Genomic DNA, 14,342 nt, shown 5'->3' on the forward strand with positions numbered 1-14,342 from the left:
CCTCACCACCACCTTTTCCAACCCCCCCCCCCACCACTCAGTTTTCGACAAGCCTGGGGATAGAACCATATATATATATATATATATTTTTTGTGGTACTGTCAACACTTTTTTCCCCTTCGGGACCTGGCAACACTGCAGGTCATGCTTACTCTTCCCTCTAGTCACTTAGTTCTACAAAGTCTCTCTAGTCCTGAAGATGTGACATACCATCATGAAAATTTGATTTTTTCTTTGTCCGGTGAGTGTTTCCAGTCTCCTCTTTCACTTTTTATTTAGCTATTGTGGCCCTCCTTCCTTTTATCCAATATATATATATATAGAATAAAAGGAAGGAGGGCCACAAGAGCTAAATAAAAAGTGAAAGAGGAGAGAGGAAACACTCACCAGACAAATTTCCTCTCTCCTCTTTCACTTTATATATATATATATATATATATATATATATATATATATATATATATATATATATATAAATCAAAGAAGGAGAAAGGAAACACTCACCAGACAGTGGAAAATTTATAATTTTCGCAATCTAATGCTGCATCTTCGGTGTAAGAAAAAAGACTGAACCGGGAGTTGGAGATCTGGTAGATTTGCCAGGTCTCGATCATAGAAAAAGTAGTGCGTTGAAGGGAAAAAGAAACTGTTCCGTGAACAGGCTCGTTGAAACTGTGAGTAGGAGGGATGGGTTGCAGAAGAGGGGGGGGGGGGAGTTACTGGGTGGCCTTGTTCAGGCCAGGGGGAATGGTTGCACTCATGGCCGATATGTAGGCCCTCTCCCATCTTCTACGTATTGAGGTGTTGGTGGATTGGGGCACAAATGCAGTTAGGATTGATGGCAGGTTTCTTGGTGGGTATGTATGAAGCAGGTCGGAATATTTGTTTGGTATCCAGGGTGGACGGATATCCATGGTTGGTCAAGGCTTGGTGTAGGCGGAGGTTGTAGTTCTGTCAGGAGGTGGGTCAGGTGTTGAGGCGTTGACCTCTGAGGGCCAGGGAGAATGGGATGGCTTTCTTGGTGTGGAATGGATGGGAGCTGGAGAAGTGTAGGTATTGCATATGGTTGGTAGGTTTGATGTGGATGGAGGTTTCCAAATGTCCTTCCTTCATGTGCACATCCACATCCAGGTGATTTGCTTGGTGGAATGGGTCCAGGTGAAATTGATGGTGCTGAAGTGGATTAGTTGGTTTAGGAAGATGGTCAGGGAAGATTCTCCATGTGTCCAGAGCATTAAGATGTTATCGATGAAATGGAGCCAGAGGAGAGGTTTGAGGGATTGGGTCTCCAGGAACTCTTTTTTTCAAGTTTGCCCATGAAAAGATTGGCATAGGATGGGGCCATTCTGGTACCCATTTCTGTGTCCCGGATTTGAAGATAGTGCTTGTCCTCGAAGGTGAAGTTGTTGCACGTGAGGACAAGTTGGGCTAGATGGGTCAGGAAATTGGTTGTGGGGTTTTGGTCTGTTGTTGAGGAAGGATTCTATGGAGCGGAGGCCATGGGAGTGAGGTATGTTGTAAAGAGATATAACATCGATGGTGTTGGCAGGTAATGGTGGGAGAGTGTTGATTTTCTGAAGGAAGTGGTTGGTGTCCCGGAGGTAGGAGGGCAGAGGTTTAACAAGAGGCTGGAGGTGGAAGTTGACAAAGGCTGAGATTCTTTCAGAAGGTGAATGGAAACTGGACACGATGGGTCTACCAGGATTGCCAGGTTTATGGATTTTGGGCAGTAGGTAAAAAGTGGGGGTTGTCTGGGATGAGCATGGATATGGTGGAGGCTGTCAGGCCCTCTGGGGGGCCTCGGGTGTGGATAAAGTTCTGGATTCTGTCGAGGTGTGTGGCTGAAAGGTCGACCAAGGTGGTTTTGTAGGTGGAGGAGTCGGACATCTTGCGAGTGGCTTCCGCCAGGTAATCTTGAGATTTCAAGACCACCGTGGTGGACCCCTTGTCAGCTGGGAGGATTTTGATGTGGTAGTTCTGACGGAAATCTTGAAGGGCTTTATCTTTGTCAGGGTTCAGGTTGGGTTTGTTGTGGAGGTTGTCAAGAAATGACATGTCGGTGATAGTGGAGATAATGGCAGTGATGCATCTTTCCAGTGGGTGGTTGGTGGGTGGGGGGGGGGGAGGGTCTTGGGAGGATGGTGGGCAAAATTGGAGGAGGCTTGGGTGGGTTTCATTAGTCGTGGTCTGGGGGGAAGGGGTTTTTAGCTCAGAAGTGTTGCCATCTGAGGTGTGTGGAGCAAAGGTGTGGATGTCGAACAGGAGACTGAATTGGTTGCGGAGAGTTGTTGGGGAGAAGTTGAGCCTTTTGTATAGAACATCAATTTCTTCAGAAGTGAGATTGTGGTTGGACAAATTTAGTACAGTTTGGTTGTGTTGGGGTAGGTTAGGGTAGTTGGTGACCATGGGTCTGGTGGGGATGGGTTTGTCCGTGGACTGGTTGTTTTCTAAGGTGCGAAAATTGTGGGTGCAGCTTTGGCGTTTAGGGGGGTTTGTAGTGGTGATGGAGGATTGGTAATGGCAAGGGAGGGGCAGGCAGTAGAGCCAGCAGGCAGTAGAGCGCAGCCAGCCTGAAAAGCCTGGCGGCAGAGGTTAGACAGTTTGTGTAGGTGTTTGTTGCTAAGGTCGTTTGTGATTTTGCTGTTGCCATTCACACCAATCACCACAATATTCCTTTTAATGACTGCTTCCAGGTAGCGATCGTCCACTTCTTGCCCCAATCCACCAACACCTCAATATGTAGAAGATGGGAGGAGGCCTACATATCAGCCATGAGTAGAAAACACACCCCCAGGCCTGAACAAGGCCACCCAGTAATGCCCCTCATCCCCACTCCTCACCCTCATCACCACTTTTCCCCAACCTTCCCCACACTACAACTCACAGTTTTCGACAAGCCTGGCGAAAGAACTACCTACGTTTTTTGTGCCACTGTCAACACTTTTTTCGGGACCAGGCAACACTGCAGGCCATGCTATCGCCTTCTATGTAGCTTACTTTACTAACATGCTCTCTACTCCTAACTCCTCCCTACTCACGAATGACGAGTGGAATGAGAAAAGGTGCCAGAAGGGTGGATAAAAACAAATTATGAAGGAGACAGTAAACACTTACCACAGAAAGAGAAATAGTTTGATATTTCGCGACATATATGTCGCATTTTCAACAGAGAGGAAAGATAGATCGGAATCACATAGAGTAGAGGCACAGAATACTGACCGTAGCATCTTTACGGTCAGTGTTGCCAGAAATAGGCGATAGGAAACAAAAGTACAGTCACCAGTGGTGAGTAGTTTCGGGGAGGAGAGGAAAGGGTTACTGGTTGGCTAGGTTGAGTCTGGGGGGTATAGTGGGGTGCATGCCTGCTGTATAGGCCCTTTCCCATCGCCTGCAGAAAGATGTGTTAGATTTGGGGGGGGGGGGGGTAAAAGATGGATGCTGGCAACACGGAAACGGTTATTAAAGGTGGTGTTATGACTGTTGGTATGGAGAAATCTGAGTTTTGGATGGAGGAACTGTGATCCAACAGCCTTTAATAACCGTTTCTGTGTTGCCATCATCCATCTTTAACCCCCCCCCCCCCCCACTCTGACACGTCTTTCCAAGTACTGAGTAGAACTTGATTGTTGAAAATGGGAATTTTGGGAAATAACTTGAAAAGTTGCAAAAATGACATCAATTTTTGTATGAATGGAACATTCCAGTGATTCAGAGGCTACTTTAAAACTGTAGTTTCATCTGTGTATAAAAATTTTGCCACACAGTTGTGTGTATGAACAGTAGATAAGCTACCATGCCATGTGATCAGAAGTATCCGGACATCCACCTGAAAATGAAGTACAAGTTTGGGCCACCCTCCATCGGGAACACTGGCAGTCAATACGGTGTTGGTCCACCCTTAGCCTTGATGACAGCCTTCACTCTAGCAGGCATACTTTCAATAAGGTGGCGGAAGGTTTCCTAGGGAATGGTAGCCCATTCCTCGCAGAGCGCCGAAATGAGAAAAGGTATCGATGTGGGTCAGTGTGGTCAAGAATGAAGTCGGCATTCCGAAACATCCTAGAGATGTTCTATGGGATTCAAATCAGGACTCGGCACAGGCCAGTCCATTGGTGGGACATTGTTGTTGTTAAACCACTCCCCCACAAGTCCTGCAGTATGGACGGTTCTTGGTCATGTTGAAAGAGACAATGGTCATCCTCGAACTGGCCTTCGACGGTAAGCAGCATGAAAGTGGTTAAAATGTCAACGTAAGCTTGTGCCGTGAAATTGCCATGTAAAGCAACAAGGGAGCCAAGCCCCCTCCAGGAGAAACATAACCACACTGTAACCCTGCCACCCCCGAATTTCACTGTCGGCACTATACAGGCTGGTAGATGTCGTTCACCAGGCATTCGCCACAACCACACCCTACCATCAGATCGCCACATTGTGTACCGTGATTCATCACTCCACACAATAGTTTTCCATTGTTCTATGGTCCAGTTTTGACACTCCTTGCACCACGCAAGGTGGTGTTTGGCATTTGCCTGTGTGATGTTTGGCTTATGGAGACAGCTGCTTGGGCATGGAAACCAAGTTCCGCACCTCCTGCCGAACAGTCATTTTGCTTGGAGTAGATCCTGATGCAGTTCGGAATTTCTGTGTGTTGGTGGCGATGGATGATTGATGATTACGCTGTACGACCCTCTTCAACACTTGATGGTCTCTGAAGGTCAACATGGGAGGTCTGCCTGCATGCTTTTGGGTTGTACACGTCCCTTAAAGTTTCCACTTCACTATAACATCGGAAAGAGTGGAGCTAGGGATGTTTGAGAATGGAAAGCTCGCACACAGACTTACACAAGTGGCACCCAAACACCTGACCACGTTGAAAGTCCGTCGTGAGTTCCTCAGACCATCCCATACAGCTGTCTCACGCTGCCTGCAGACTACAGCCCATTTGGTTTAGCTTGAACTATGGCCTTCAGCTGCGCAGAAGCCTGCTGTCAGCGCAACGATGCTAGAGTTCCACTGAGATCAGAGTTGCTAACTGCCTTAACAATTACCTATATCCATAATCTGACTTAAAGGGGTGTTTGGTACTTACTGGTGTCTGCATTTAGTTTTTGTCTTGTAAAACGACAGTTTGAGAAGGCAGTAGTTCAAGGAAAAGAATGACAAGAGGATTCTTTGTTGCGGTGAAACCCCCATTTATTAAGCCCCCTAGGCGAAAGAGGCATGCTCCCTCTCCTCCAGGGTGGAGGGGGCAGATCGTGTTACCACGAGTAAGGTGATTGTTGACCTGTGTTACTTAGGGCATTTTAATTCAACGGAAACTGAGATGAAAACGAAAGAATATTTGAGAAAGCAAAGTGATTCGCGGTCAGAGTAGAGAAATTATCTAAACGTGCATAAGTTTATGAAGGAAGAAGCTGACAGTGGTCTGAATGTTAAACGAGTGCAAAGGCATGTTTTCGTGGCTACTGGTGTGCCAGTAAATACTTTGAAATGCATCTTAAATGAAAATGATCGCAAAACGGTAACTGGGAAGGGATTAATACAAACCACGCAGAAGAAAGAATGTGATGTGGACCAATTTGTCAAGTGTGTTATTCGTAGAACAATTGACAAATTTGACGATCATGAAGGACAGTGTCCTACTTTAGATTCGTAAATATTTTTTTTTAATGAGACGACAGCATAGCATATAGCCTTGGCCAGTTTTATGTCTAGTGGAATTGTAACTTGTGCAAATTTCAACACTGCTCATATGAGTCATGTGACGTCTTCTGCAGACGACAAACATTTCCCGCTTTGCGCATGCCAGAGCTCAGGCTAAACTGAATGCGCTGTACTAGAAATGTGTTCCACGTGGTAGATGACAGTACTGTGTAGCCCTCTATGATAAACACACGTTTTGCGGTGTGTCCGGATACTTTTTATCACATCGAGTATGTGTAGTCTTTCCACTAACAGAGTTTTCATTATTTATCATTTAATTGGACCGTCTTTATTTTACAGACAGAAGAAATTAACCAGCGTCTAGCATCTCTTGGAGAATCCTCTTTACAAAACTTCACCATGGATGCACCAACAGCGTCTCTCTATAAATTTGAAGGAGAAGATTATAGGTGAATATTGCTGTATGACATACAGGGTGTACCAAAAATCACTGTCCATTTCATTGAAGGAAGAGTGCAATTGAAGTTCATTTATTGTGTAATTCTACATACATACCGATATGCCAGTGTGTGAACAGTCATCTATAGAAGTCTAATGTCACTGTAATGTCTGAATGTGACTAACCTATGCCTAAACCCCCATTAAGTGTTCAGTGCTGGCTCCAGACACATCGTCTCTACTGTGAAGAAGTCTGCTACTTCTGTTGTTCGGTTGCATAACTCTGTTATAAATATAAATTCAGTTTTACTTACGTTTTTTGCGAGTATAGTTCGTTCTTCAATTACGACGTTTTGAGAGATAACTTCTCTCTTCTTCAGGTTATAAGCAATTCATAGCTTTGTCAAAATATTTCTTCCATAGTCAACAGGATCGAGGATTAGGTGAAATGTGAACGGGGGAAAAAATATAGGAAGATCGATTACACTGACAATTTACGTTCTTGAAAGCCATCGTTACCTAAGTTAAAACCTATTATAAAAACTTTTTGGTCCTCCTGTTGACTATGGAAGAAATATTTTGACAAAGCTATGAATTGCTTATAACCTGAAGAAGAGAGAAGTTATCTTTCGAAACGTGGTAATTGAAGAACGAACTATACTCACAAAAAACGTAAGTAAAACTGAATTTATATTGTTAAGGTTGTGAGTAATTCGCACATAGTAAATATGAACTCTATTAGACTTTGATCTTATATTCATAAATCTTGAATTTGATATCCCATGCAAAAACAAGTCCCAAAATGCATCACGTGACTGGAAGTCACATTCTTGGTGTCACCCCTGCCTCTTCTTCCAAGAATATCTTGTACAAATATTCACAAACAATGCAAAGCGAAGAATGAAATATAATTTTCATAGTGTGCTGCATCGAGGGCTTTTTGCTCAAGTGTCTAATAGTTTGCACAGACGTGCGGAATTGACAGCTTTGCTCGAACAGGCAAAACGATTGGTATATGCTCAAAGCCCAGTAGTTAATGTATAATCGTAATTTGTCTGGTAGTGGGCCTCAAATATGTATCGTGAAGTGAAAGATGCAGTGAAATTAAAAATTAAGTGAACATGGTCATCATCTTCATGTTAAAATGTAGTTTTATGTATCTTATCAATACATAGTACACTATCTACTAAAACGTAATTGAGCACTTGTACGAAATGGTTGTGTGGTGGTGCAAATCCTGTTAGAACCTCGTGGAGCCACCTCTTGCTGCTATAACAGCAGCCACCCTGTCAGGCATGCTCTCGGCTAGTTTGTGGAGGACGTCCATTGGAATGCGTCGCCATTCCTCTTGCAAGATCTCCCTCAGTTGGACAATGGAATTTGGCCGCATCTCCCCGAGACCTCACCCGCCGGTCCAATGCATCCCAAAGGTGTTATATGGGATTGAGATCAGGACACTGTGCATGCCAGACCAATCGGTGAACATTGTTGTCGGCATATCACTGCATAGTTGCCTCCGAAACATGGCACCTAGCATTGTTATCCTGGAAGTAACAGGGGTCCATTACGTAAAAATGCCACAAGGTTGGGAGCATATCAATGTCTAGTATGCCTGTGAGTTCATTGTGCCACAAACAACCACCAGTGGTCCCACACCGTAGTACGAGAAACAACCCCACACCATTACTCCACCACCACCAAATTTCCTGGTAGGCAGTATTCACTCTGGTAGAAGCCGTTCCCCAGGTAGCTGCCACACTAACACACGTCCATCAGACCGAAACAATGTGAATCTCGACTCATCACTCCACAGAACAGGTTTCCACTGCTCCAGTGTCCAGGTGCAACGGTCCAAACACCACTTGAGACGCTGAGCTTATTCACCTCGTTGATATGTGGCTTATGTGCCGCTGCTCTTCCGGAATATCCGAGTTGGTGGGCCTCTGTTCGCAATGTTCCAATGGAAACTGACGCCCCTGTTGCTGCCGTAAACTCCTGTCTGATGGTAGCCATCGGCTGTGTCCTGTTTTTGACAATTTCACGTTTTAGGGTTCTCCGATCTCTGTTAGTCAGTTTTTTCGGTCGCCTGGAACATTCACCATTGTCACAATGTCCATGCACCTTCCACTTACGAAGCACAAACGCTATTGTTGATTTGGGCCTGTTTAACTTTGCGGCTATGACCCTGCTAGACAGCCCACTGAGGTGGCAGCCCACAATTATGCCCTTATCAAAGTCTGATAGCTCTGCACTACGTGCCATCTCTTTCACAAGTGGTTCTCTTGCTCACGGAACAACATGAAGGTCACACAAATCAAATTAGATACTAAATAATTCAAATTAGATACTAAATGAACCACCCTCATAGGTGCCCAATTGGCAGATAGTGTATTATGTATCAAAATGAAATAGTTGATTATGGGCTGAAACTATTAGGGTGTACTTTTATATATAGATGCAAAATAATCTAACACAGTTATTTTTAGTGTGTTTTTTATTTGATTTTATCTTCGACGTTTCGTTCTGGTTTCCCAGAACTTTTTCAAGCTACACATACACCACAACCTCACACGGATAAAATCAAATAAAAACCACTAAAAATAACTGTGTTAGATTATTTTCCATGTTCAAAAAGTGGTTATGCGAACCTTCAAGAAGAACATTGATGAGCGTGAGAGACTCGAATGAGTATGAGCAAGCAAAAGTGGTCCCATACAGTACTGTAGTTTTCATTGAAATTGATAGTAACTTTTGGAACATCCTGTATTGAAATAGTTTTTCATATCTTATTCTAGTATTCTAGAAGAAATATGAACATACATTAAGAGGCAAAAAATCTAATTCATGCTTTGAAAATTGTATATTCTGTTGTCCCACAGAGAGAAACAAAGAGCTGGACTTATTGGAGACTGGATAGCACCACCAAAACGAGAAAGAAGAGCCAATTATGTCGTGGATGTGTACTTCAAGGAAGCTTTCAAATCATCAGAACCAAAGGCTCCAAAGGTGAGATATTAGTTAATACGAGTACTTCAGTTTCAATAAAAATAGTGCTGAACACATAGTGAGGGTAAAGAGAAAATTATGCATTGTAAGGCTACAATGGAGATCAGTGGAACTGGGTGGAGAGGAAAGAGGGAGAGGTGGGGTGGGGATGTTATAGAAATGGAAAGAAAAATACACAAGTTGGAGCTGTGTCATCTCAATGTTCCAAGGATACTCACCATAATCCAAAATATCCATAGTTCAGTAGCGGATGTTTTAAATGAATTGATTCATCAACATAAGTTATTTCCCTGATGTTTCTTACTGGTACTAAATACTTCACTCTTGCTCCTGTTCCTTAATGGAACTTACTAGGATGTGTAGTGAAAATGGAAGGGATGCTTAAACCATAGGTATAACTCAGGGTGGCAACTGACCGGGAATTCCGGGAATTCTGCATGAATTCTGCATGTGAAAAATAGCATTTTTTTTATTAATCCAAATCCCATTGAATGTATGCATATTAATAAATTCCCGAGGAACGTTTTTCAGTTTAGCTTTTATTTTTATCAAAGATAGAAAAGAAAGCTGCATGGAAAATAAAACAGAATTCTCTCAATCTATTAGACAGATGGAAGATTGTGTATTACAAGATAAGAAATCTTGAAGTTCATTAGATTTGAGTTTGAAATTCTTATGCAGTTAACAATTTTTCGTTCATGAGTATATCCTGTAACATTTATGACTTGTGTTTGTAGAAGTATTTCGAGCATTGGAGACCCTCATCTGAAGATGTGAGCACACAATACATGGCCAAAGTTCATATTGAAAGTGCACAAGTACAGTCAACTCTCGATTCAACGACCTTTCACAGTTCCCGGGAAAAGGGTCGTTATTTTGAAGGGGTCGTTATTGGAATTTGCCCCAATTTTCTTCTTAAACGGAGCTCAAATGGACACAAAGATGCCTAGGAGATGGTAACACCATTTATCCTGGTAGTTATACAACCTGTTATGCACAGGATGCATGTTGTAAGAAATAAAATAGAACATGAAAATGTTTTCACAAAAAATAATTTAAAATAATGTTACTTTCTTTCAATTTTGCACAGTCGTTGCTTTTCCAGGAAATTCTTACAATTATAGTTCATGAGAAACCAGTTTGCACCGAGACCTATGGAAAGGAAAACAATCTCTCACTTATTGCAAGCGAAACTCGAAGAATCTTGATTCCAGCCACACTGGCGCCAGCAAAATTCGGGAGATAATCGGGCAGAATGAATGTTGGATTTTATACTGGTCTACTGGAGCATTGTCTGTTGCAAGAAACTGGTAAGATAATATCTCTTGGGAGAAACAACACAACCTTTCTAGGCACCAGACAAAAAAAAGAAGAAGTGGGGCTGTAATTTTCGTTCTGGTTCGGCTGTGTAAAATACATCGCAAAAGAAAAACCCACGTTTTCTTTGCTTCAAGCAACTTAATTCACCCTCCCCCCTTCCCCATTCAAGGAAGCAGTCCAAACTCCTTCCTTGACTTGCATTGTAATCCAGTGTGAAAAAGGATATGTGCAACTTGCGATCGGTCGTCACCCAATGCATATTCTAGGACACATCATTAAACAGCGTCCCAGTCGAAAGTCATTTAGGTTTGGGATTGAATTTCACTTTAAACTATGTATTTAGTCCCAATTAGCCCATCAGCATAAAATGAACTGAAAACAAGCTTTATGAAACTGTGCATTTTTAAATATCAAAATGGTAGATCGTTATTTACTCTCACGTTAATCGATGATTTAATGTTGGATTTAGGAGTATTCTCGATGTCACACACCCACTCCTCCAAAAGTTTTCCCCTTGAATAATGTATTTTTAATCGATCTCAGCGACCATTCCTACATTGAGCATTTTTCTTTCTTCACATGAATGGTTCTGAAGAAGAACGGATGCGAATTAAATTTACAGTTTTGCTTATCAGAAGGTGCAGAACATGAAGTTATTTTAACTCTTGTTTTCCTTTCTGGAGATCGAATTTCGTTATCGTCAAATGAAAACAGCTTTACGAGATTCAAAACAATAACTTTTTCCTTCGCGCTGGATGAGTCATTGCTGTTATCGGCAAGCAAGAGCTTTGCAGACGCTAGACAAAACACTGGCGCCAGCTGCATCGTAAAAACAAGGAGACGGGCTGCAAGTTCGAGCAACAGGTGGCGGAAGAGAAAAATCCCAGCGTTTTAAAGATAATGCAACTGTCGAAGACGGAACTTTTAACAGCAGTGTAAAGAAGAAAGAAATGACCCTTGCTTTACGTTTTACCATGCAACAAACAATAATACGGGTAATATTTCCTATGCAGACAACAGCATAAAAAAAATGACCTGAATTCTGCAATTATCAACATTGCCGTGCACACCAGTGGCGAGGAATAAGCGGGGAAAAATTGGGGGAGGGTTAATTTTTTTAATTAACTGGTTGCCCCATTTTAGACATCAAAGGAAGGGAAGAGGACTGGGTTCACTTCCACCCTCGCCTGTAATCAGCCCGTGTGCACACACAAACAAGAAAATCGCCCCTCAGCCCCCTTGCTGACAGGAAAAAAGGGAGAAGTCAGTCAGCCAACGGAACACTTTTTTTGGCAGATATTACGACACAGTTAGGAAAACGTATGAAGTGGGAAACGGGAGTTATGATGCACGTAAGATCGAAGTAAACTTTTGTGGAAACGTGGATGACAACGCATTAAGGGAGTTGACGATCTTTAGTTGGCCTATGTGGCTTTGATTATCTCTAACAGTTTCACTTTTTTATGAAATGTTGCAGGGAACAAAGAACACGTTTTGAATGAAAGCGGTTACTGGAAGTTGTTGGCTACAAGGCCAAGAGTTGCTCACTCACGGGAACCTACTGAACTCTAGGTCAGAGCTGGACAGATGGGACAGACTTCCAGGCGCCACGCATCTGTATTTTGGAACATTCCTGCGATCTTATCTCTCAAGGTGGTGTATTTATCAATGAAAGAGCTTGACCTGCCATACACATTGGCAAAGACTGCAAGTCCAGCAGTCATTTGGGGGTGCTCCCCCCCTCCTCACCTGCAAGTTTTCAGCAGCTCTTAGGACAAGGAAACAAGTCAAGGTCGATTTAAAATAACATCCAAGCACATTCGATCTTCTCTTCTCGCGTATCCGAGAGAAAGTGTGGCAAAACAAGCCTGGTGCGTTGGGTTGTTGGGTGCGGGGTAACATTGGTGCGCTTGAGGGAGGGGGGGGGGGGTTGGGCAGAGGTCAAGTGCTATTGGATATCACTCAAGCATGGTGTGGTAATGTCTATTTTTACTTCAGACCCAATTGTGAGCGCTCGTGAAGGGAATGAGTGGGGGAAAAATGCATTTTTCGGCCGATTTCCTTCAATTTTTCAACTTTTTTTCCAAATTTTTCAACTTTTTTCTAAATTTTTCACGGTTCCCGGGAAAAGTGTCGTTACTTCGAGGGGGTCGTTATACCCTGGGTCGTAGAATCGAGAGTTGACTGTATTTAACCTTTACTTGTAATTTGGTTCAAAAATCGACCATACAGCTGATACCTTTCTTTTAGGTCAGAAACACTTACAGTGGGTTAAACGAAGCTTTGGCACGTCATGTGGATGCACCCCTCTCCCCTGACTCCAAAGTTACGTATGGAAGTTGGCCTGAATTTAAATTCGTACACTTATTTGACAAAAAATGTTATAACTCGTAGACTATTTGATCAATCTACTTCGGGTAACTTTTGTTTTGCAGCTAAAACATCAGGGTATGCAACCGTGCAGAAATCAAGATGCCAAAGCCAATAAGAGGGGTTGGGTGGGCCGCGGTCCACAACTTAATAAAAAAAATCATAAAAATGGGGAGTTTCCCCCCTCTTTCCCACTATTTTGGGAAGGGGATGCAAACTTTAGCCTTATTTTCAAAGAATGGTTCTTTCTCAACCGAATGAAAGTCATTTCATGTTTCTGGGTGCATTACATTATCAAATATGTGAAACAAACTCCCCATTTTTATAATTTTTTTCATTCAAAGTTGGGGGCCGCGGCCTACCCAACGAATTTAAAATTTGCTCTAAAGTCCTCGGCGAAACTGCGGTTCGTTTCTGAAAACCCCCTCGGCAGAGTAAAGGTTAAATATACAATCACATGTTATAATTACACATTGTGTATAAAAATATATAGGTTTGTATATCTAGGGCTCTTTCTGTTTAACTTGACATGATATATTGATTATTGTCGTTATGTAATGTTAAAATTTACCCTATTGTGGATTATAGTTTTTTTTTTATATATATATACACACATTTGAAGAGTGATGAAATATAGCTAAAATTATTTGTGCACTATGTGATTTTAGGTGAGTATAAAGTTTTGGGAAATGAGTGTATTAGAATGCTAAATTTATGGTTATTTATTTAATTAATTAACTGTATATATTCATAATTGGGAAAAGAGAGACGCGGTAGTATATAAATACAGAGAAACTAGTACTCACTTTATCTGCGAGACTGTTTTTTCTTCTTCGTCCTATTTATTTCAGTGCCCACTGCCACCATCCTCGTACAGCAAGTTCCAACGAGGATGGTGGCAGTGGCCACTGAAATTAATAGGACGAAGAAGAAAAAAACAGTTTCGCGTATAAAGTGAGTACTACTTTCTCCGTATTTAACTGTATACAAGTGTAAAAATAGATATGAACATAAATAGACCATTTATAAAAGCCTAATACCAAATTTAAACTATGAAACTGTAAATGTTAGTAAGCATATGGTATGTCTAGGCATAGTCTGTTGGGTTTGTTTGTGTTTACATACAATATGTTAATATACAATAGTCTTTTTATCATGTTGATATTTACAAAAGAGACTTCTTGGTTAGTTTCTAAATGGAAATTTTATTTTTCCTGCAGGCTCCCCGACCACCAAGGCAGCCAGTTGTACAAGACTTCCAGTTCTTCCCGACACGACTGTTCGAGTTGTTTGACAAAGAAATATACTACTTCCGGAAAACAATTGGTTACAAGGTAGGCTACAATTTTACTTAGATCCATGTACATTTCATATACTCCAGCACATAAGAAATTTTGCTTTTCAAGAATTAATTTTCAAATTGTTATAATTTCATGCAAATTTTTTTTATAACAAAGCAAAACAATAAAACTAAGGCACAAATAAGTAATTATAATGAATTCATTGTAATGAACATTGTAGTAGCTTGTTTACTTGAGGTAATT

The 14,342-nt window shown here is 41.9% G+C and overlaps 1 protein-coding gene across 2 annotated transcripts in view; it reads left to right on the forward strand.

The window, feature by feature from the left end:
• The window catches only part of LOC145997315 (chromatin-remodeling complex ATPase chain Iswi-like), a 105,266-nt gene that overhangs the window by 58,305 nt on the left and 32,619 nt on the right, over positions 1 to 14,342 (forward strand). For both annotated transcript variants that reach the window (XM_083134218.1, XM_083134219.1), the window contains exons 16-18: positions 6,004 to 6,113; positions 8,982 to 9,108; positions 14,019 to 14,132. In XM_083134218.1, the coding sequence (XP_082990344.1) occupies positions 6,004 to 6,113; positions 8,982 to 9,108; positions 14,019 to 14,132 (351 nt within the window). The remainder of the gene's footprint in view (positions 1 to 6,003; positions 6,114 to 8,981; positions 9,109 to 14,018; positions 14,133 to 14,342) is intronic.

This window comes from Lepisma saccharinum, chromosome 13 (assembly GCF_977018435.1).
Source record: "Lepisma saccharinum chromosome 13, izLepSacc3.1, whole genome shotgun sequence".
Classification (NCBI taxonomy): Eukaryota; Metazoa; Arthropoda; class Insecta; order Zygentoma; family Lepismatidae; genus Lepisma; species Lepisma saccharinum.